The sequence below is a fragment of the Nelusetta ayraudi genome, unplaced genomic scaffold, assembly GCF_046127955.1.
Source record: "Nelusetta ayraudi isolate G7.1 ecotype Tasmania unplaced genomic scaffold, CSIRO-AGI_Nayr_v1 ptg000127l, whole genome shotgun sequence".
NCBI classification, from domain to species: domain Eukaryota; kingdom Metazoa; phylum Chordata; class Actinopteri; order Tetraodontiformes; family Monacanthidae; genus Nelusetta; species Nelusetta ayraudi.
The window spans coordinates 1041052-1061259 of record NW_027466177.1 but is presented as its reverse complement, the minus strand read 5'-3'; the positions used below and the strand labels follow the sequence as shown (position 1 = coordinate 1061259).

At 52.2% G+C, this 20208-nt stretch overlaps 1 protein-coding gene across 4 annotated transcripts in view; it reads left to right on the top strand.

Annotated features, from left to right (window-relative positions):
* sulf1 (sulfatase 1) overlaps nt 1–20208 on the top strand; it is a 37483-nt gene that overhangs the window by 15760 nt on the left and 1515 nt on the right. For 2 of the 4 annotated variants that reach the window (XM_076050278.1, XM_076050277.1), the window contains 16 exons: nt 1638–1952; nt 2260–2499; nt 3298–3449; nt 5906–6075; nt 9413–9563; nt 9654–9829; nt 9912–10040; nt 10915–10971; nt 13562–13688; nt 14582–14792; nt 15379–15731; nt 15971–16065; nt 16152–16223; nt 16919–17091; nt 17210–17352; nt 17861–17984. In XM_076050278.1, the coding sequence (XP_075906393.1) occupies nt 1638–1952; nt 2260–2499; nt 3298–3449; nt 5906–6075; nt 9413–9563; nt 9654–9829; nt 9912–10040; nt 10915–10971; nt 13562–13688; nt 14582–14792; nt 15379–15731; nt 15971–16065; nt 16152–16223; nt 16919–17091; nt 17210–17352; nt 17861–17984 (2688 nt within the window). Of the gene's footprint in view, nt 1–1637; nt 1953–2259; nt 2500–3297; nt 3450–5905; nt 6076–9412; nt 9564–9653; nt 9830–9911; nt 10041–10914; nt 10972–13561; nt 13689–14581; nt 14793–15378; nt 15732–15970; nt 16066–16151; nt 16224–16918; nt 17092–17209; nt 17353–17860; nt 17985–18747; nt 18782–19819; nt 19871–20208 lie in introns of all 4 variants that reach the window. The other 2 variants (XM_076050279.1, XM_076050280.1) reach the window with 2 other exon arrangements.

The window sequence follows — 20208 nt, the reverse complement described above, 5'->3', positions numbered from 1 at the left end:
CCTGCATCTGTGCGGAAGAAGTTGGACTGAAATGTGGAATGAAAGAGCTTCATATCGTAACGTGAAATCCACTGGTGGTTAGTAACGCCAATCAATCAATCAATCCATCAGTGAGTCCATCAATCACTCCATCAATCAAAGCGTAATCAATCAACATCCTATGTTGAAAATAAAGGGACTCTCTTTCAACAGTGACCTGGAACTGAGGCATCGCCGTGTTATACACTGACATCCAGTATAATGTAATGTAGTGCCATGCGTTCTTGTATCTGTAACAATGGCAGAATCGAGTCACAGTTGCAGAGAGGCTTCCGGCGCTCGCTTCAGGTCACTGGTCACAGACTCTGGCAGCGGGAGGGAAAGGCATTTCATGGAAATGAGGGCGAAGGCGGGGCCACTCAGTGGGGCGTCACCGGGCTCAGGTGCCTCCAAACCTGCCATTTGCTCCCAGGCCGTTAACTCAGAATAGTAAGCAGTGTGCCGCGTCACAGCGCGGGCCGCGGCAGCAGTTGTTACGTCACAGCCAAGGTCGTAAACTAGCCTTTGACGCACACACGCACTTCCCGAAATGAAATCAGCACATTTAAAAGTATTTTTGTCACCATAATGAAACAATCCAGACTCTTTGAAAGGCTCTCCGCACTCATTTTAAACTGTTAGCTGACTGTAACCAGCATCGGAATGCTAACCGCCCCCCCCGCCCCCCCAAGCGTTTTAAGGTAAATAAAACACAGGCGGACGTTCAAATGTCCGGCCGTGACATTTGTGAAGCAGGAGCCTGCAGGAGCGCCGCGATGACTCGCTGCTGATCTGTGATTGGCGGCAGCGGCACCGGGGGTTAATGTGGCGTAACCCCTCTCTCCCTCTCTCCCTCTCTCCCCGCCCCTCCCCCGCCGTGGTCTCATCCCCACCGCCCGCCTCCCCTCTCCGTCACGCTTCGCTCGCCAGGGGCCTGACTTTTGAGTGGCAGGTGGGAGGCGGCCGGCCATTGGCTGCAGCGGCAGAGCGGAGGTGGGTGTGTCTTGAGCGGGAGGAGGGTTAGGACAGCCAATGGCTCGGCCCGGTTCGGCTCAGCTCAGCTCAGCTCAGCTCAGCTCAGCTCGGCTCGGCGGACAACAGCTTCGTGCAGTGGTGACAGAGACTTTCCGTGTGTGTCTGAGAGTGAGTGTGTGTGTGTGTGTGGGTGTGTGGGTGTGTGTCATGACACAGGGAGAAGCGAGGAGAGAGTGAAAAACAGTCCAGTGCAGAGGGAGAGAGAGTGAAAAAAATTAGACTTTCATGGTGAGAGCTGCTTCTCGTTTGTCGTCGCCCGTTTTTTTCTTGGCCTGGCTTCGATTTATTTATTTATTTATTTTCCTGCCACGATGTGGGTTTTTTTTTTTTTTTTTTTTACGAGCGAATAACAATGTCACGCTTGTGTTTTAAACCCGCCGGGTGAAAACTTCCTGTGGTGGAGCGTCTGAGTTTTAGGAGAGAAATCGGGGAAATCGGTGTTTGTGAAACTCTTTTAATGTAACAGTTGTGTTCAGGCAGCTTCAGGCTCTTTTTTTTTTTTAATTTTCCATTTTCCGACATCGCCTCTGTTTCTCTTCTCTTTTCTCACGCACTTCTTCCCTTCTCCTTCTCTCTCTCCACAGTTGACGCCAGCCGCGACACCAGCAGGAGCTGTGAGCGAGGTGGCCCGGGCAGGACCTCCGCCTCCTCTTTCTTTGTCACCTCCTCCTCCTTCTTCTTCTTCTCCTCTCCTTCCTCCGATCCGGCCCGCCGTGGGGACACCATGCTGATGCGGTGGCTGGCCTGCGTGGCCCTGCTGGCCCTGGAGCTGACTCCGGGCGGCCGGGCCTTTGTCACCACCAGGGCGCAGGGGCTGAGGGGCCGCATCCAGAGGGACCGCAGGAACATCCGGCCCAACATCATCCTCATCATGACCGACGACCAGGATGTTGAACTGGGTAGGGCAACGCCACTTCCTGGAGTAATGTGATCACACCCCCTCCAATCCTCGCATTGTTTGCTTCAGACTGAGGTTGTTTTCCTCTCATCCGCTTATTAAATATTAACTAGAGGCCGGATCGGATTGAACGTCCATCTGGCTGATGAGTCCTAATGATTTGGCATCATAAAGAATTCACAGAGCAACGGTTAATTCGTCCAGTCGGTCTCCAACCACCCCTCCACCCCCGACGCATATCATTTTCTACCCGTCTGTTGAACCCGTCCCGCCGCTGACCGACTAACCCCGCCCCCTTACGCCGCCAGGCTCCCTGCAGGTCATGAACAAAACCCGGCGCATCATGGAGGACGGCGGCACCACGTTCACCAACGCCTTCGTCTCCACGCCCATGTGCTGCCCGTCGCGCTCCTCCATGCTGACGGGCAAGTACGTGCACAACCACAACACCTACACCAACAACGAGAACTGCTCGTCGCCGTCCTGGCAGGCCCAGCACGAGCCGCGCACGTTCGCCGTGTACCTCAACAACACCGGCTACAGGACAGGTATGAAAACGACCTTTAGGGGGCGGAGGGTGTCATTGTCTAATGTCGGGAATGCTTGATTTTTAGTCGGGATGCACCGATACCACTTTTTTACAGAACGAGTTGAGTACGAGTAATTGGATTTCGGTACCTACCGATGCAGATACTCAAACTACACAATTGGCATATACATGCATATTCAACTGGTACTGGTGTCATGTTATTGGCACATATTCTGCGAGTAGTGGAGTACTCAGCCCCAGTATCGGTACCGATACCCGATACTGGTGTCAGTATCGGTGCATCCCTCATTTGTAGTTTGGTCTGAAATCGACTCGCAACCGCCTCAGTTTTGCACCGGCGTTCCGGACTTTCACACAGTGCACTGCAGGCCGGGTCGACCCCGGCCGTTTGCACGGCGCCAGATCGGCCCGCTGTGAGAAATGCAAACACGGTGCACGCGCCAGGTCACTGTCGCGTCTCGTCAGACCACGTCTGCGTGAGAGATGAGCAAGGCGTCGGACCGGCCAGTTCGCTGGGGTCCTGTGGCCTCCGGCGCAAACCCCCGCGGCTTTTTATTTTTGTTTTCCAATCACGCTGACGTGTTAGTCTGCGATGATCCCATTTCTGGGACATGCTGGCGACGTGCCCGGCGTGCGAGAGAATGCCGTGCGTGCGTGCGGTTCTCCAAAAGCAAAAAGGTAACGGCTGCAAAGGGGATTTTCTTCAGAGAAGCGTGAGAGCGCAAAAAAATCGGTGGCTAAATTGTCATCGCGCACTAAACAAACTCCTCCCTCCCGTCTCGTCTCCGCTTTGCAGGCTTCTTCGGCAAGTACCTCAACGAGTACAACGGCAGCTACATTCCGCCTGGGTGGCGCGAGTGGGTCGGACTGATCAAAAACTCCCGCTTCTACAATTACACCGTCTGCCGCAACGGCTACAAGGAGAAGCACGGCGCGGAATACGCCAAGGTACGTTCCATCCATCCTCCCCCGTCGTCAGCCCGGGAGACCCGTCGCTCATTTGTCATTCCGTTTATGACGGCGCGGTGCGAGGGCTTCGCCCCGGCAAATTGCAGGTTCCGTTGGTCTCGTAAAGGCAGGCGTGGGCAGAAGTCGACTTATCTGGCAGGAATTTCTCCGCACGGAATTAAAGGGAGTGATCCGACGTCTCATCTCTCTGCGGCATCTTTTATTTATTTTTTTATTACAGCCGCCGTCTCACCTTATTTAGACGCCACAAAAGGCGGTGGGGAGGTGTTTACGAGTGTTGCTTGTCACGAGCACAACCCAAAACTTGTTTTGCGCGTCTCTCTTTTTGTCTGGCAACCCTTTTTTTTTTTCCGTTTGTTTGTTTGTTTGCACGGCCATCGTGCGGTTCCTCACCTCGGCGAAAGGAGCGGCGGGGAAATTTCACCTCGCAAATTTTTTAAGATGAGCAGCCGCCGTAATGCCCCGCTGCTTTTGCGGCTCAGGGGCGAAGGCCAGGTCATCAATCTTCTCCCCCGCCGCCGCCGCCGCCGCCGCCCACCCGCACCAAAATGTTTCTGCAAAGAGCCGTCGGTTTGTTTTCGCAACTCGGCGCCAACTCCTCTCCCCCAAGGTACAGTCGCCCGTCCTGTGTACACGGAGGAATCCGCAAAGGGTGTTGGATCCACGGCAGCTCTTCTCGAGACGGGCAAACAAATGTTCCCCCGCCAAGCCCGAGAGGTGTAACGTCGGCCCACGGGTTGAGGCCGAGGTGTTTACATGACACGGGGGCTCGGTCAGCAGATTGCGGTCCGCAGAAAAACCAAATGGAGGCACTATTCGCCGCCCCCGCTGCCAGAAAATCATTAACGCGCCGCCACAGGGCAAACACAGCTCCTCTTCATGGATTCACACGGGGGAGGTCAGGACGCTCCAATCAGGACCGGCAAGTGCAAAACGAGTCAGGGCTCCGAAGCTGCAGTGAGTTTTAGGTCCCGCGTCGCAGGCGAGGCGAGGACACCTGCGAGGTCCCTTATCGCCTGCGTGCCAACGGGCTGGCGTTACACGACTTCCCAGTTCGCGCCCATTATCTCCTCGCGGCCTCCGAGGAAAAAGGACGCCTTCACCTTCACTTCCTCTCGACCTGCCGGGGAACTCGCTCACTGACTCAGAGTTTCGAGGCCTGGCCAGGCAGGGGAACGGCTTTGCAAGTGGGGCCATGTGCGTCCTGCCGGTCCCTGCCGCCCACAGCCCGTCAATAGAGGCGGGGTGTGAATCAGCCAAAACCACTTCTGACAATGCAGGGAAATCACCGTTTACCCTTTCATTCCGAGGCTGGCACACCCTTCCGCGTGCCCCCGCTGCCAGACTGCCAAAGCTGCAGGTAGAATGGATTAATCTGCTGCTGGATACTTGGCAAAGGCTGTTGCAATTTTAGTTGAGGGTGTGGCCCACTGTGCGCTTTAAATAGAAACACACACACACACAGAGAAAAAAGAGAAGACAATCCCACCAAGTTCACCGCACCTAAAGTTGTGGTTTCGAGAGAATGTTTGGCTTGTTTAACGCTTTATTTCCTGTTTCTTGACATCATCGGGCCCCTTTCATTCAGTCAACTCCCCTCTCTTTGCCCATGCATTCATCCGCTGAAAACCGGAGCACTCAACTCTTTTGTGCACAGGTCCGACTTCCTCCGCTTCATTTCTCCCTTGGAAAAGGGGAAAAGAAAGGGAGGAAAAAAAAACGCCCCAGGGGCTTCTATCTTCTGAGGTTATTGCGCCTGATATGGCTTTTCCATTATCTCCCCGAGTGAATCCACGACAAGGAAAGAAAACACATGTTAATAAAAAAGGGATAGGGCGAAACGAAGATAAATAGAGGCGGGAGGGGGGGGTTGGGGGTTGGGGGGGGGCGGCTCGGCGAGGAGCGGAGCGGAGCTTGGCTGGAGGCGTCATAACAACATACCATTTGTGAGCGCCGGGCCGCTCTCACCGTCAAGTGGTGTCACATTCAATGGTGCAGAGATTCACTGATGAGGCACAAAAAAAGCCCCAGTGCACTGTATACACACACACACACACACACACACACACACACACACACACTCAGGCAGGCAGGCAGGCTGCCAGCTGTTGACTCGACAGATTGGGTCGCCGAGTGTACTCAATGGCCTCGGTTCATATCCCCGCTGCTCTCCGTTTATTTGAAAACGACTGGACGAGGGGAAACAACGCGTCGCTGTGATCGGAGAGAATTTTTTCATAAAATATTATTTATTTCTTTTCTTTTTTTTTTTTTTTTCAAATCAAAGCTCCAGTTGTTTTGCACTTGACCCCCGCCAACCCCACCCCCCCACCCCCCAAACCCCCAAACCACCTCGACCTTCCTCCTCGTGGTCTAACCGCGACTCCTTCCTCCCTCTCTCTCTCTCTCTCTCTCTCTCTCTCTCTCCGCCCCAGGACTACTTCACGGACCTGATCACCAACGACAGCATCAACTTCTTCCGCACGTCCAAGCGGGTCTACCCCCACCGTCCCGTCATGATGGTCATCAGCCACGCCGCCCCCCACGGGCCGGAGGACTCGGCGCCGCAGTACGCCGAGCACTTCCCCAACGCGTCGCAGCACATGTGAGTTCGACCCCCCCCACCCACCATCATCCCCACCCACCCACCCACCGCCACCACCACCAACACCAACACCCCCTGCCGGCTCCTCGCATTCTCACACATGCTCCGACACATGAGGGCTCGTCCTCCGTTCGACATGTCAGATGATGAGCGATGAGCGTCCCCGGCGCCACGTATTTAGCATGTAGATGTGCTCGCCCGGGCCGTCTGCCAGCTTTCATGTGCCGCCGCCATATGGAATTCCTCTTGTTAACATCCGATTTGGCTGTTGTTTGGTTTTTTTTTTTATGATTTTCCGTGCTCGCCGATGACAGGTTGCCCAAGGGCTACGCGTAGCCGGGCTGCTAGGCTTGATCGAGATGATTTATCGCTGTGGAAACGTTGGGGCACATACCGCTGAGAGACAAGATCATAGATCAAGCATTTCGTTTAAAAAAAAAAAAAAATGATATAATGATAATAATAAATACTGCTTTGATTGATGCCACACATGTCACATTCATTTTTTTCATTAATGCAACATACCCGTCTAGTCAGGAGCCCATTGGAAATAGGAAAAAAGCTCAAGGCTGCCAGTTGGTTCGAAGTAAGTTAGAGAGAAATGTGTCGTCCACACCAGAAAATATTGCTAATTTAATAACAGTATTCAGATGGGACAAAACTGCGGCTCCTGCGGCATCCTTGCAACACCTCCGAACTGTCGTTGACTTTCAGATCTTGATCGTAAAGCTTTCTCAGCATGGCAAGAGACTTTCTGACTTTGCCTCCTGACGCTTTGATGTCCTTGAACCACTGCGTTTTCTCAGCAACATTGTCTTCTCATTCGTCCACCCTGCACCCGAGAGGTCGTCTGTATTTGCTCAGAGTCCGTGTGTGTCTCTGTGCGCGTGCAGACGGGATGTTGTTTCAGAGGTTCTGACCCAGATACCTCCCACTCTGACTTTCCTGTGCAATATCTGCACCGGCTTACCCTGTTTCTCACTCACTTCTTCCTCTCTCTTTTTTTTTTTCGTTCCTTCCCACTTGAACATTCCGTCACTCACCGGCTCTCGCTGAGTCTCTCCCTCTCTCCCTCTCTCTCTCTCTCTCTCCCCTCCTCCTGTGAATGTACCCTAAAAGGACTTCCCAATCCTGTCCATATCAATCAGTATTTTCTCCCCGGAGCTCCCCGGGATGAGAGGAATGCATTGTGTGCTTCGGAACACCCTTTGTGGCATTATTAATTTATTTTTAGCCAGAGCCTCCGGATGAGGAGGAGGCGGGGTGGGGGGTGGGGGGGGGTGGTCGCGGGGCCCGTGGGTGTCTGAAAGGGGGCGGCCCCCAGTGATTGTGTGCCAGTGGAATATGCGCCGTTGCTGGTATGCACGGGCGTCGCTTGACCGCACACGGAAATCTCTCGGTTTTATCTCACGTCGGCGTACGTGAATTATCTTTGATTCCCGCCGCTGCTTCGCCGAATAGATTCGCGGCGTGATTTGTGCGGAACGAGGGAGCCGCCGCCGCATAAATCACGCCGGCGTCTGTATTTTGACAGTAGCGATCGCGGTGGGGGGTGCGGGAAGGGGGCCGACGTCGATGCCATTAACATTCCTCGCGCGGGGGGTGTTTTAAACTGTCTCTTAGATGTAAGCCAAACGCCTGACGGATTTTAAACACGTCGCGGACGCGCTGCGGTTTCTCAGCCGGCGAGTGGAAGCCGCTCGAATAAATGTCGTAGCCTCGGGGCAGCGTCTGCGATCCTGAGGCGTCTGTCATATTTCGTAAGATCAGGAGTCATTCCAGGGTGAACAGCAGGAGGGTGGGGGGGGGGGGGGGCGAAGGCGCCACAGCGCCGCGGCTAACACCTCCCCAGAACCTCAGCCTGTGCGCGGCGACAGGTGACAGGTGTTGACCTTCCCCCTATGGACCGGCTTCATTCCACTGACCTCCGCATTCCTGCTTCCCCCTGGGTGCCCAGGGCCCCTATACCTTGGTGGCCCATTGCCCAGAGACAGGTCCCTTTTGTGGGGCTTATTAGACCGCCTGGCTCGCTGGGTGAAGAGTTCAGCACTTCCCACAAAGCAGGGCCCCCGGGGGGGCTTGAAGGCAGCCGAGTCGGTCCTCCCCTCCCTCCCCGTCGCAGGTCTTCATTAAGTATCCGCGTCTTGATACGCCGCTCAATGGCTGCCGGGGGTAATTATTATTAACATTCCGACAATGTAGACTTGCACTTTGATCCCGCCGCTGGAGACGCGGGCTGGGAATAAATCATTTATGTTGCGAGGTGAGCGGAGCTCGGCGCCGGAGTTTTTCCGCGTCTTGGATCAAATTGAAAATCGGGAATCCGCGGCGGCGCGCTGCAAACTCTCCGAAAAGTTGTCGTTTCCAATTCCGAAAAAAAAGGCCTCAATTCGCATTCAGCAGCACCAATTAGCTCGCATTTCACTGCGTCCGTCTCATTGTTTTCGTTCGTCATCCGACTCCACGACCACAAGCCGCTTTTTTTCATTAAATCCCGCTTGCTTGAGAAGAACGGGCCCACTTTTTGGTTTTCTTCTTCTTTTCTTGCCTTCTCCTCTTCATCACCCGCTCTGTACTTTGCTTTCAGCCACCTCCGGCGAGCGCCAATGGCTTGAGTGTGCAGTCGCGCCAACGTGTCCAAAGCGCAATTATATCATCAGCCACGCGAAGTGGGCTGCGAGCGCCGGGCATGGACGGCATCCACCATATATTCAGAATAAACAAAACTTATTGGCTCCCTGAGACTTTTCCTTACGCTCCCTATTAGCCAATCCGAGCCTGGTATAGCTTCTCCTTCAAACACAAAAACATTAACATCTAAAGGAGTTAACCAGCCTCTCCACAGCTGCAATAAAACCTTCTTTCCTCTCACTCTTGTTATTCTCCCCAGCCCCCCTATTTTAAATGACCGTAACATATTGAATTTTTGTTCCAGAAGTTGTTGCAAACTCCACTTTTGGGCCCCCCCCCCATTATTTTCTTAAGCGTGCGCCAAACCCTCAAATGACCCGTGCGCGCCAAGAGCGCGGCGGAGCAGGCGGGCTCGTCCTCCGCGTGAGAGCGAAGGATGGTCGGAGAGGTGCGGAAAAACGGCGGAGGGCGCTATTAAGAATTTCCTTGGACAAACAAAGCACGTTTTTCTTTGGGAGACAACCGGCAGGGGGCTAGGGGGGCAACTTGGCACCTGTTGCTCAGCAGCAGCTTAGTGAGAAGTGGCAGACAGGTGTTATTTTCTCCTTACGCTGGAACAACACAGTATAAACAACATAAACAATGTGCTCTACCTTATTTTGTTTTAAACACGTCGTCTCTCTTTTTCCCTTTTTTCTGTCCACAGCACTCCCAGCTACAACTACGCCCCAAATATGGACAAACACTGGATCATGCAGTACACCGGGCCCATGAGACCCATTCACATGGAGTTCACCAACTTCCTGCACCGGAAGAGGCTGCAGACGCTGATGTCGGTGGACGACTCGGTGCAAAAGGTCGGTCGTGGTCGTGGACGATTCTGACTGGTCGATTGTTCTCATCGGCCTGTTTTCCTTTCGTGCTCACGGTTCCTTTTTTTTCTTCAGGTTTACGAAATGCTGGTCGAAACCGGCGAGCTCGACAACACGTACATCATCTACACGGCCGACCACGGCTACCACATCGGTCAGTTCGGGCTGGTCAAGGGCAAGTCGATGCCCTACGACTTTGACATCCGGGTGCCGTTCTTCCTGAGAGGCCCCAACATTGAGCCGGGAGCCGTGTAAGTAGGAGGGGGAAAAAAACCTAGGATGGGTTGTCTGGTTGTTTTGGTGGAGGTTTAATTGCTGCCGGCTCTCCTTCAGAAACCCTCACCTGGTGCTCAACATTGACCTGGCTCCCACAATCCTTCACATCGCCGGGCTGGACACGCCCCTGGACATGGACGGAAAGTCCATCCTGAAGCTGCTGGAGCAGGAGAGAACCGGCAACAGGTCTGTTTAGATTTGGATTGTAAAGCAAACCACCAGTATTAGGCATTCCCCTTGGCCCCAGATCTTCATTTTTCGATTTGAGCCTCACATAATTAATTATCCATGATTTAGCCCTGTGTTTACAGCCTTCGGTTAAAAAAAAAAAAAAGCTTTAAAGTTTTGTGCTTTAAGAGCAAGGGACAAAAAGATGCTTGCAACGAGGCAAAGGGTGAAATAAAGACTTTACTTTTCAACCCTGGAGAGGCGTCAGTGAACCATCAGTGCCTTTTGTGACATCACAAAGGGATGAATTCTGCTTCAGCACACATGCTCAGACAGGATGGGCAAGCAAACCGAAATAAAGGACTTTTCTTACCCCCGGGCTCAGTCCGCCGTGGTAAAGTATGTTTTTCATAATAATACATTTGCTCTAATGAGCAAATGCAATAGTCGGAGGACAAAGACGCTGAACTGGTGAATTTTCTTTGGCTGCGGCCGCCCTGGCCCGAGACTCACTGTTTCTCCTTATAAGTTTCCCATAAAATTTGATTGCGAGTTATATCGTATGTTCCCCACCTAAACCCACTGTACAAACAGCGTCCAGTGGGAACGCAAAATCATTCCCCGTTACTGGGTATTTGTACAACCCAGCTATTGTTGATGTATCGACTCTGTCCGAGAAAGGAAAACCGGTCCCGTTGCAAAAACCGCAGTCCAAAGCAATGAAAATACCAGGGTTAATCAGTTTAGGCCAAAAGAGCCTCCGCGCTGTTTCCTTGCGCCTCGTTCGAGGAGCCCGAGACGGCAGCGACCGTCACTGCCGTCTCGGGCTCCTACCTGACATGTTGTTGGTGCCCATAAACATTTCTCTGGTTGTTTTTGTTTTTCCCCTCAGATTCAAACCCAACCGGAAACCCAAAGTCTGGAGAGACACATTCCTGGTGGAGCGCGGGTAAACTCGGTTCCTTTTATTTCCTCCCCACATCACAGGCGCTGTCAGTGTCGCTGCGCGTCGGGTTGCGTGTCAGACGCAGACCTGCAAAACATCATGACGGGGCGAGATGAGACGAAAAACACGGCACCGTGCACGTTACCGGCATTTCCTGACCGCGCGGCTTTAGGAAAAGTTCAGCTCCCGCCGGCAGAGGAGGATGGAATATTGGATTTGCTCAGCGAGGCCAAACCGTCCAAGCCTTTGTCTCCTCGTATTGACACAAACCCCCCGCGAGCCCTGCGTCTGATTCAGCCTCCGCGGGCAGAGCGGCCGAGGGGGAGGCGGGGCTTGGGGAGCAGCTTTCCTGGTTCTCCTGAAAGGCCCGATCTCTCACGGCATTCTGTGGATGCGTCACCGGCTCCGCCAGCGTTGGAATGCGGCCGCCACCGCGAGCGGCGCTTGGCAGGTCCCCCCCCCCCCCCGACTGCCCTGCTCGCCGTCTCGTCTTTCTGTAGCGCACGCCGTCCTACGCGGCCTTTATTTCCCCTCCTGCCTTCCCTCTCCTGTTCAGATACAGGACGGGGAAACTCTGTGTGTAGAGCAGCGTGTCATGTCGCTCCGCGCAGTCGCCGTCTCTTCCTACTGTCATCGCCACACAAAAGGCTGTTTTGTTTCCCTCCCAAAATTGCCAGATTAGCCTACCCCCCCCCCCCCCCCCCCTCCTCCTCCACTGGGGGAATTCTGCTCGTTGGCCTCTGGTAGGAAACCCACTCGCAGCTCCGCCCACTCCGGTCCGCCCTCCCTGCTGGCTGTCGCCCGCGACGGACGATCAGAAGGCCAAACCTAATGGGGAAAATGACGGCCGAGGTGGCAGCTGCAGAAGTCATAAACAGGCTGATGTTTTGGACCTTCACCAGTGTGTTGGTGGTGAAGCGGTGGGCAGCAGAAAACACATTTTAGCAGTGGAAAGTCGCGTCTAAAGATGTTTTGCTCGTTTTATGCAAATGTCTAATTGATTAGGTTAAAATTGTTTTTAACTTAAAAACTAAACTAAATATTTTTTGGGTCACTGACTCATTTCTCCATAGGCCTCCATTAGAAGCAGCTTCATGGAATGATCTACTGGAATGCTCCAAGAACTTTACTAATGTAGGAAAATCCATAAGGATGTGCAGAACACATGTGGGATGGCTTTGACAGGTGTTGCATTCAATGTCTAATTGAATGGGATTGCAGAGAATGAATATCAAGGGTGCAACGTGCTGCCATCATAACAGAAGTTGAATGATTTAAAATTGCTTAATACATTTTTTTTTTTTAAACCTTTCTAAAACAAAGTGTTACATTATAATCACACTTAGTTGTGTGTGCTAAACCATAGAAGAGTAAACAAAGCGTGATGGGTTTATATTTCAGGCTCCTTCAAACAGCCTACTATTTTGCACCCTTCTCTTCGTCACTTTTAATTAGACGTTGGAAATGGTTTTAATCAAACACTAAAACGGTCCCATGCTTGTTAAGCACATCTCGACTGATTTCCATGCACTCGCAATAATTGCAGGCCATTCAAAATCATTATTTTGTGAAGCTGGTTATAATGGAGTTCAATGCAGAAATGAGTCAGTGACCACAAACCTTTGGAAAGTAGTGTCCATCTTTCTACGTCAACGCAGATGATATCTCAATTTAGCAGAACTTCAAGCTTCGCCTGCACAGTCATGGGACACAATCAGTGGATGATTTGACCCACTGTGTGACTCAACAGCCTCGTATCACCCTCCACAGACTCTGACTGACAGCTGGGTCCGACTTGTTTTGCGAATCCAATCGTCGGGGGCTAATGCAGCCGTCAGGCGCTGACACCCGCGACAACTGTTGCCGCTTTAATCACCCTTGGCTAACGACTGGGAGGCGGCGGCCAAAGCCGGCGTGTGAACTCTGGCTGCCACCCCTCCTCTTCCCCCCTTCCGACCCCTTCCCTCAAAAAACTGGAAGGAGACGCGATCGGACAATGCAAACAACGGGCGTTGTTCGCGTTGGTCGTGAGCGAGCGAGCGGGGCCAAGGCCGCGTTGGCAGACTGTCCCTGGAGGGGGAGGAGGGTTGAAAAGGGGACTTTGGAGGGGACGGGATGGCCTTTTGTGGAGAGGCAGCCAGGGCCTTGTGGTGGCGGCGGAGGGAGGCGGGTGGGGAGGGTGGGGGGTGGGGGGCGCTGGTGGCCATGCCAAACCGAGGTCAAACGGCTTGGCCCGGAGTGGAGCTCCGTGCCCCAGACCGTCTGGCACGGCGCAGATGCCACATGAATTATTCATCGGCTGGCGGCGGCCATGAGAAGCACACAGGACGGGGAAACACTGGACCCTTTGAGTGATCGAAGCTGAAAAATTCAGCTCGTTTTACGATCTGTAAACACTCGCTCGGGACTCGCGCTCGACGTCGTTTGACAGTTTTGCACGAAGGGAAAGTCGAAAAATGAAAAATGAAAAATGAAAGACGGCCTCCTGCACGTAGGCCCCGCGTCGGCTCGCGTTTCCCCCCGGCGCCATACTGGGAGAAATGGCGCCCGCTCGCGAACGGCGCCGCGCTAACCGCCCTCTCGCGTCTGGCAGGAAGATCCTGAGGAAGAAGGACGACTCTGCGAGCACGCAGCACACCAACAGTCTCCCCAAGTACAAGAAGGTGAAGGAGATGTGCCAGCAGGCCGAGTTCCAGACGCCCTGCGAGCAGCCCGGACAGGTGAGACCTCCACCCTGACCCCGACCCCGACCCGACCCTCGACGGGGTGCTCAGACTTTATGTCTGGACCAGCGTGCACCTGTAACACGGCAAATAAGATTTTAAGGAGCGTAAAACTTTTGAAAGAAAACCACTGAAACGCCTTGAAAACATGTCTAGCCCACATGTACTGCATAAAAAAAAATAGATAGATTTTTTTTTTTTTTATGTCTTTCACTGTTTTGGCCAATATTTTCCTTTTCCTCCCACGTTTGCAATGTGGTTGTCTCACCAAGAGCTGCCCGCAGAAAGGAAGGAAAACCGGTTGTGAAAATCACTTTTACACCCCCCCTTGACCGACGACCCCCGTCGCCGCGCGAACCTTTTCCAAAAGAAACCCGAGCCACCACATGGCTCCCTTTGTTCGGATCCCCGGTTCCCACATTCGCCGCCGATCCTCGCGCCGCTCCACTTCTGTTCTCCTTTCCATTTGTGCGACGATGGTAGCGATGGTAGCGCTCTGCGAAACAAACCCCGACTTTATTTTTCTGTTCGTAGAAGTCGTTTATTTTACTTATTTTTATTGGAGGACACGGGCAAGGCAGCCAAAGTGCTCGGGTGTGTGTCATGTTGGTTTCCGACCGACTGTGTTCTGTGTGGAATTAGAAGCAGCGGTTCGTCTTATCTGGTTCTGTTTGTCTCTTTGGATGCCCTCTCTTTTTATCCCTCTGGCTGAAACGCACTGGGAAAATTTCATTTTACATCCCAGTGATTGCACACAAACTAGACTTTGTCATCAAACAATCAACACTTGATTTAAAAGCTTGCACTAATATTTATCTGTTTAATGAAACATATGAAGACAAATTAATAAGACACTAAGGAACTAACTCGCCTCCCTGCGTCCCTTGCAGAAGTGGCACTGCGTGGAGGAGATCAGCGGCAAGTGGAGGATCCAGAAGTGCAAGGGCAGCCCAGGAAGGGAAGGCTCCAGGAAGCGGGCCCGCAGCCTGAGGCCTCGCGGCGCCGCCGGCTACGAAGGCCGATGCGACTGCGGCGGCGACGCTGCCTTCAAGGCCTCCAGGATGGAGCGGCGCTCCCACCGCCAGCTCTCGTCCAGCCAGCGTGAGTGCACAACGTCTCTCTCTCTCGACAAAGTCGTCCGTCTTGTCTTGTGATCGTCAGATCGTCCTGTCAAGGGGGGCGGGGGGGGGGGGAAAGGTGACACTGAATCGCCCAGCCTGCTAATTCTTTGGGTTAATAACAATGTTTTTCGGGCGGGCGCGTCCCACTGCCACTTAAAAGAAAATGATGTGTGTAAAAGGCTCAGAGGTGGATTTCCTGCGGTGGAGCGGTGCTGCTCCGAAGGGAGTCATCAAGTGGAGGGGGGGGGGGGGGGGGAAAGGCAAAAGATTCCTGCTACAGGTCCTGCAATTTGTTCAGCGGAGGTCGCCTGTTGCACCAGTGAAGGGTTATTGTGAGTTCTTTACTGCCCTCTAGTGGTAGGAGAGCCGCAGCAACAGAGCAGACGATCCAAATGAAACATAATGATAACTTAATAGTAGATGAAAATAAATGAATAAATAAATAAATGAATAAATAATGCCCCTGTTGTTGAATAGTTCTGTCAAATTTCTTGTTGTAATTTCATCTATTTAACAGTAAGCAATCGCAGGTCACACTGTAACCACACTTGTCTTTGCTTGGACAGGCTACCGGCCGCGCTTCGTCCACACTCGGCCGGCCAGGTCTCTGTCGGTGGAGTTCGAGGGCCACATCTACGACGTCGACCTCCAGGCCGACGACCAGTCGGCCGTGCGCCGCCGCGTCATCTCCAAGCGCCACCAGCACGGCGCCGGCACCGGCGACGCGGACTTGGACCCGGCGTCCGACGACGGCTCCGAGGAGATGCTGGCCGACGACACCAACGCCGTGGGCTACCCCAACTCGGTCAAGGTCACCCACAAGTGTTTCATCCTGCTGAACGACAGCATCCACTGCGAGAGGGAGATCTACCAGTCGTCCAGAGCCTGGAAGGACCACAAGAGCTACGTGGACCAGGAGGTCACTATGCACTGCTGCACTGTCATATATACTGTGTTATACTACGACTAATGCTCCCACTATCACTGCTAATACTGTTTATATTACTATTATATTATATATATATTATGCTTTAAAAACAAATATTTTATGAACATTTTAAACTATTAAACTAATACTGTTACTACTTCTACTACCGCTGCTAGATTCTACACGACGATACTTGCAGCTTTTGTTCACCCCAGCGTCTCGTTTCGCAGATCGAAGCGCTTCAGGACAAAATCAAAAACCTGCGGGAGGTGCGAGGCCACCTGAAGAGGACGCGGCCGGACGAGTGCGACTGCGACGGGAGGAGGTCAGCCAGGGGTCACCCTTCCTAAAACCAACACACCTCATGCTGCCTGTTCTGCCGGGTTGTTAAGTCTCTCTGTGTCCCTGCAGCTACTTCAGCGGCGGCGACAGACACAAGGCGGAGCGGTTGAAGAACAGGAAAGATCAGCTGCATCCGTTCAAGTGAGTCTGCCTCTTATTTACACTCGCTCTCCCAGCGACGTCTCTCTTTTTTCCCCTGACAGCATCCCGCCCCCAAAGTGGCTTTCTGAAGGAAAACATGTTGTGTCGACAGACCCGGTTTGTGTTTGTTCCCGTCTTTGAGCTTAAAGGACACGGCAGATGTCTGCCTGTCAGTGTGTGTGTGTGTGTGTGTGTGTGTGTGTGTGTGTGTGTGTGTGTGTGTGTGTGCGCGCGCGAGCGAGTGTCTGGAACTGATCGAGTCGCATCGGAAAAGATAGAATGACTCAACAGCGGGAGGGGAAAATCAGCCCATCCCTGGAACACCCAGTGATCGGCTCGCACCACCAGGAAACGCTGGGAACGGATCTGGCCCAATGCAAAGCAGCTGTTTCGTCTTTCTTCTCTCCCCGCCGCGCTTCTCCTCTTGCTCATCGCGGCGGCAGGAAGAGGGCTACGGTGGCTTGGACGTGGAGTGAAAATGAGAAATGGGGAGTCGGGAGGCTCCGACTTGAAAGCAAACAGAGGCGCAGTCGCTTCCTCGCCTCCTGGAAGTCCCCTGGAACTTCCAGTCCCACCGCCGCGGTCGCTGGCGCCGACTGAGAGCAGAGCAGGGACTCGGTGTCACTCACTCTCACCCTCTCTCTCTCTCTCTCTCCGTCCGTCTTTCTTTCTTTCTTCCTTTCTCCGTCCACCAGGGAGGCGGCGCACGAGGTGGACAGCCGGGCGCAGCTGTACAACGAGATCCGCCGTCGGAAGAAGGAGCGCAAGGAGAAGAAGCGGCAGAGGAAGGGCGACGACTGCAGCCTGCCGGGCCTCACGTGCTTCACCCACAACAACGACCACTGGCAGACCGCCCCCTTCTGGTCGCGTACGTACGACTTCTCCAGCAGAGCAGCTCGTCTCTGTTGTTTCTGGCGGCGCCGCTTGTTTTTCTGTTTTGTTTCGTTGGTATTTACCACTGCGAATGTCGTCACTGTTGACTGCAGTGGGCGGGTTCTGCGCCTGCACCAGCTCCAACAACAACACCTACTGGTGCCTGAGGACCATCAACGAGACGCACAACACGCTGTTCTGCGAGTTCTCCACCGGCTTCCTGGAGTACTTTGACCTCAACAGCGACCCCTACCAGGTGAGCGCCTGAACTGCGTCCGCAGCGTCTGGGAGAAGAGTGCAAATTTGGTCTTTTTCTGCAGCTGCTGTACGTATGAGTCCTTCTAAGGTTGTTGCATGTTGCAGTTTTTGACTTAATGCTTTGTGATATCTTACTATTTTTTTTTTTAATATATTGAGAGTGCGTGTTTTTTTTTCTACTTACTTCATTTCACATTCCCATCTGGGGAAGAGCCAGATGGAAAAATATTATAAATAGAAAGCACTTGTAAATAAAAGAGCCGCTCAAGATAAACAGGAAGTCGACTGGACAAACTTCTGCTGATCCCAAGCAGGAAATCACTATTTTTTTAAAACATTTTTTTTTAAAGCAAATCAGCTCTGTAGCACCACCTTGTGGCCAGCTGATGAGCATCACAGTCTTGCAGCAGCACCCTCTGCCTCTTTAGCAGCAGCTCATCTGTTACTGTATTTCTTCTTTGTCCCTAATGCATCACCTGCTCCTGTGGTGTTTCCTCCTCACCCAGCTGACCAACGCGGTGTACACGGTGGACCGGGACGTGCTGAACTCTCTGCACACTCAGCTGATGGAGATGAGGAGCTGCCAGGGCTTCAAGCAGTGCAGCCCTCGGCCCAAAGGATCTGACACAGGTGAAAAAAAAAAAATAGAAAATACACTTATTTTTTTTTACAAAAGTTGCTTCCACCGTCCGTCACTCCTGTTTGGTCTTACTCACCCAAATGAGACTGCACCGTTATCGGGGGGGGGGGGTTCCTGACACAGACAGCGACTGAAGCTGTGGTTGCACCGCATTCAGTCTCTGTTGTGTGTCCGTGCGTGTGTGTGTTTTTGCATGCTTGCATGTGTTTTTTGGGGTAAACGATCGACTCGAGTGACGTGTTGCTGAAATTGCAGGTGGAGGAACGAGAAGTCAGAACCGAGTTGACTGAAAATGATGCAGACACACACACACACACTGATCCTCTGTCTTCCTTTCAAGCATACAGTTATAATATTTGTAGAAGAGGGAAGAACAAACCTCTACACTGAGTTGACTGCACAGTCACCACCATGACGAGGCGATCTCGGGTCGCCCTGCTCCTTAAAGCGCCTCGCAAACGCACTCGATCCCCTCTCTCACACACTCCTGTCACATGATCCCTCGCACCACTTCCTGTTTTTTTCCCCCCGATCTAGGAATACCCCCCCCCCCTCCTCCTCCACACTTTGATCTTCCAGAATAAATGCATTTTTCCTTCCCTGGGCCCCTCTTAGGACGTAGTTGCAGCTGTGCATGGAGAGCCAACCCTTCAGTGTGAATGATCTATTTTTTTTATTTTTTTTTTATCTCCCTCCGGTATCTCCCTGAATCAAAAGCATTAACAATCGATTGCTTTTATTTTTCCTGATCAGGAGGTAAAGATGGAGGAAGCTATGAGCCACACAGGTATCCGCCAATTTTATCTTTCTCTTCAGCGGCTTTGATGTTTCATTTTCAATTTTATTTTTTTTTTCAATTTTTTTTTCCCTTTAACACCTGCATGGGCTGAAATCATCTCATTCCCACTAATACGTCCATCCATGGAAGAGCTGCCGCTTAATCTTTGGCTGCATGCTGGGGGATGATCTAACCAATCATAACCGTTGTCTTCTCTTTATTATTTATTTACTTGCCTCCCTCGCTGCAGCAGCTTCATCCATCAGCACTGTCATTCTTCACTCTCACCTTGCCGCATGGTGCGGCCGCCCTCCACTTCCTGTGTTCTTGGCACTTGCTTGAGAGCGCAATGGAAAAACAAAAAAAGAATAAATCATGTGGGATGTTGCAGCCAGGTCACTTAGGGTGGAGCTTGAATGCACCGTCATGCTTTCACGATCGGAGCCATCATCGTGCAAGTGCATGAGTCCGTGCATGACAGCGTCATGTAGTTTTTTTTTGTTTTTGTTTGTTTGTTTGTTTGTTTTTGCCCATCCCTCCTCCTCCCTCTTCCACCCATACATCATACATTTTACGTCATTACCGTCAAAAGTGAATTCAGCCTCTTGAGAAGAGTGCGCGTTTGTGTTCTTTCTGTTACATCAGCTAAAACAGTGCATCTTGCACTTGCCAGAAGGCTTCATTTTTTATTCAAAATTAATTTATAAAAGCTGCAAACAGCGGCTTTTTTTTTTTTTTTTTTTTTTTTTTTAAACCCCTGTGCCAGATTTCACGGAGCTAAAGGTAGATTCACATATATTTTTCTCACCTTACTCCCGGAAAGAATGCAAACAAACAGCACGTCGCAAAAGGCGAACCATTTCCCCCCCCCCCCCTTCCACCATGCACCGTCAGCCACGTCCGTTCATAAACCATAAGCCATCCATTAAACAAGTCATCCTCGCCCTCGTGCAAAGCCATCGCACGCCACTCACTCACTCGCTCGCTCGCGGTAGAGTGGACGCCTTGAGTTGCTGTGACCTCTCTGTCCTCCCACCTGCTTACCAGGCAACAGCATCACCGAAAATGGTCAAAGAGGAGACCGAGCCTCTCCTTCCCGTGAGTCCAAACCACCTGCACCCACACTAGCACCGCGAGAGCCGCCACCGCCGAGGACCAAAAGCCATCCTAGACTTGACACGCACGCAGCGTCTCATTTGATTCATTTACTTTTGTTCAACTTGCAGAGACCTCAACTTTGCTTTTTTTTTTTGCCTTGAATTTCTTTATTTGCCTCTTCTTTTTTTTTTTTTTTTTTCCTGATAGCATCACATTAGTTTTTTCAAGCGTGTGCCTCCATCAGAAGCCTTTTTTTTTTTTTTTTCTTGATCGTCGCTTTGTTGGTTTTTCCTTCTGCTTCATTGGTTTTATTCCAGGTTGCCTCACTTTGCATTTCT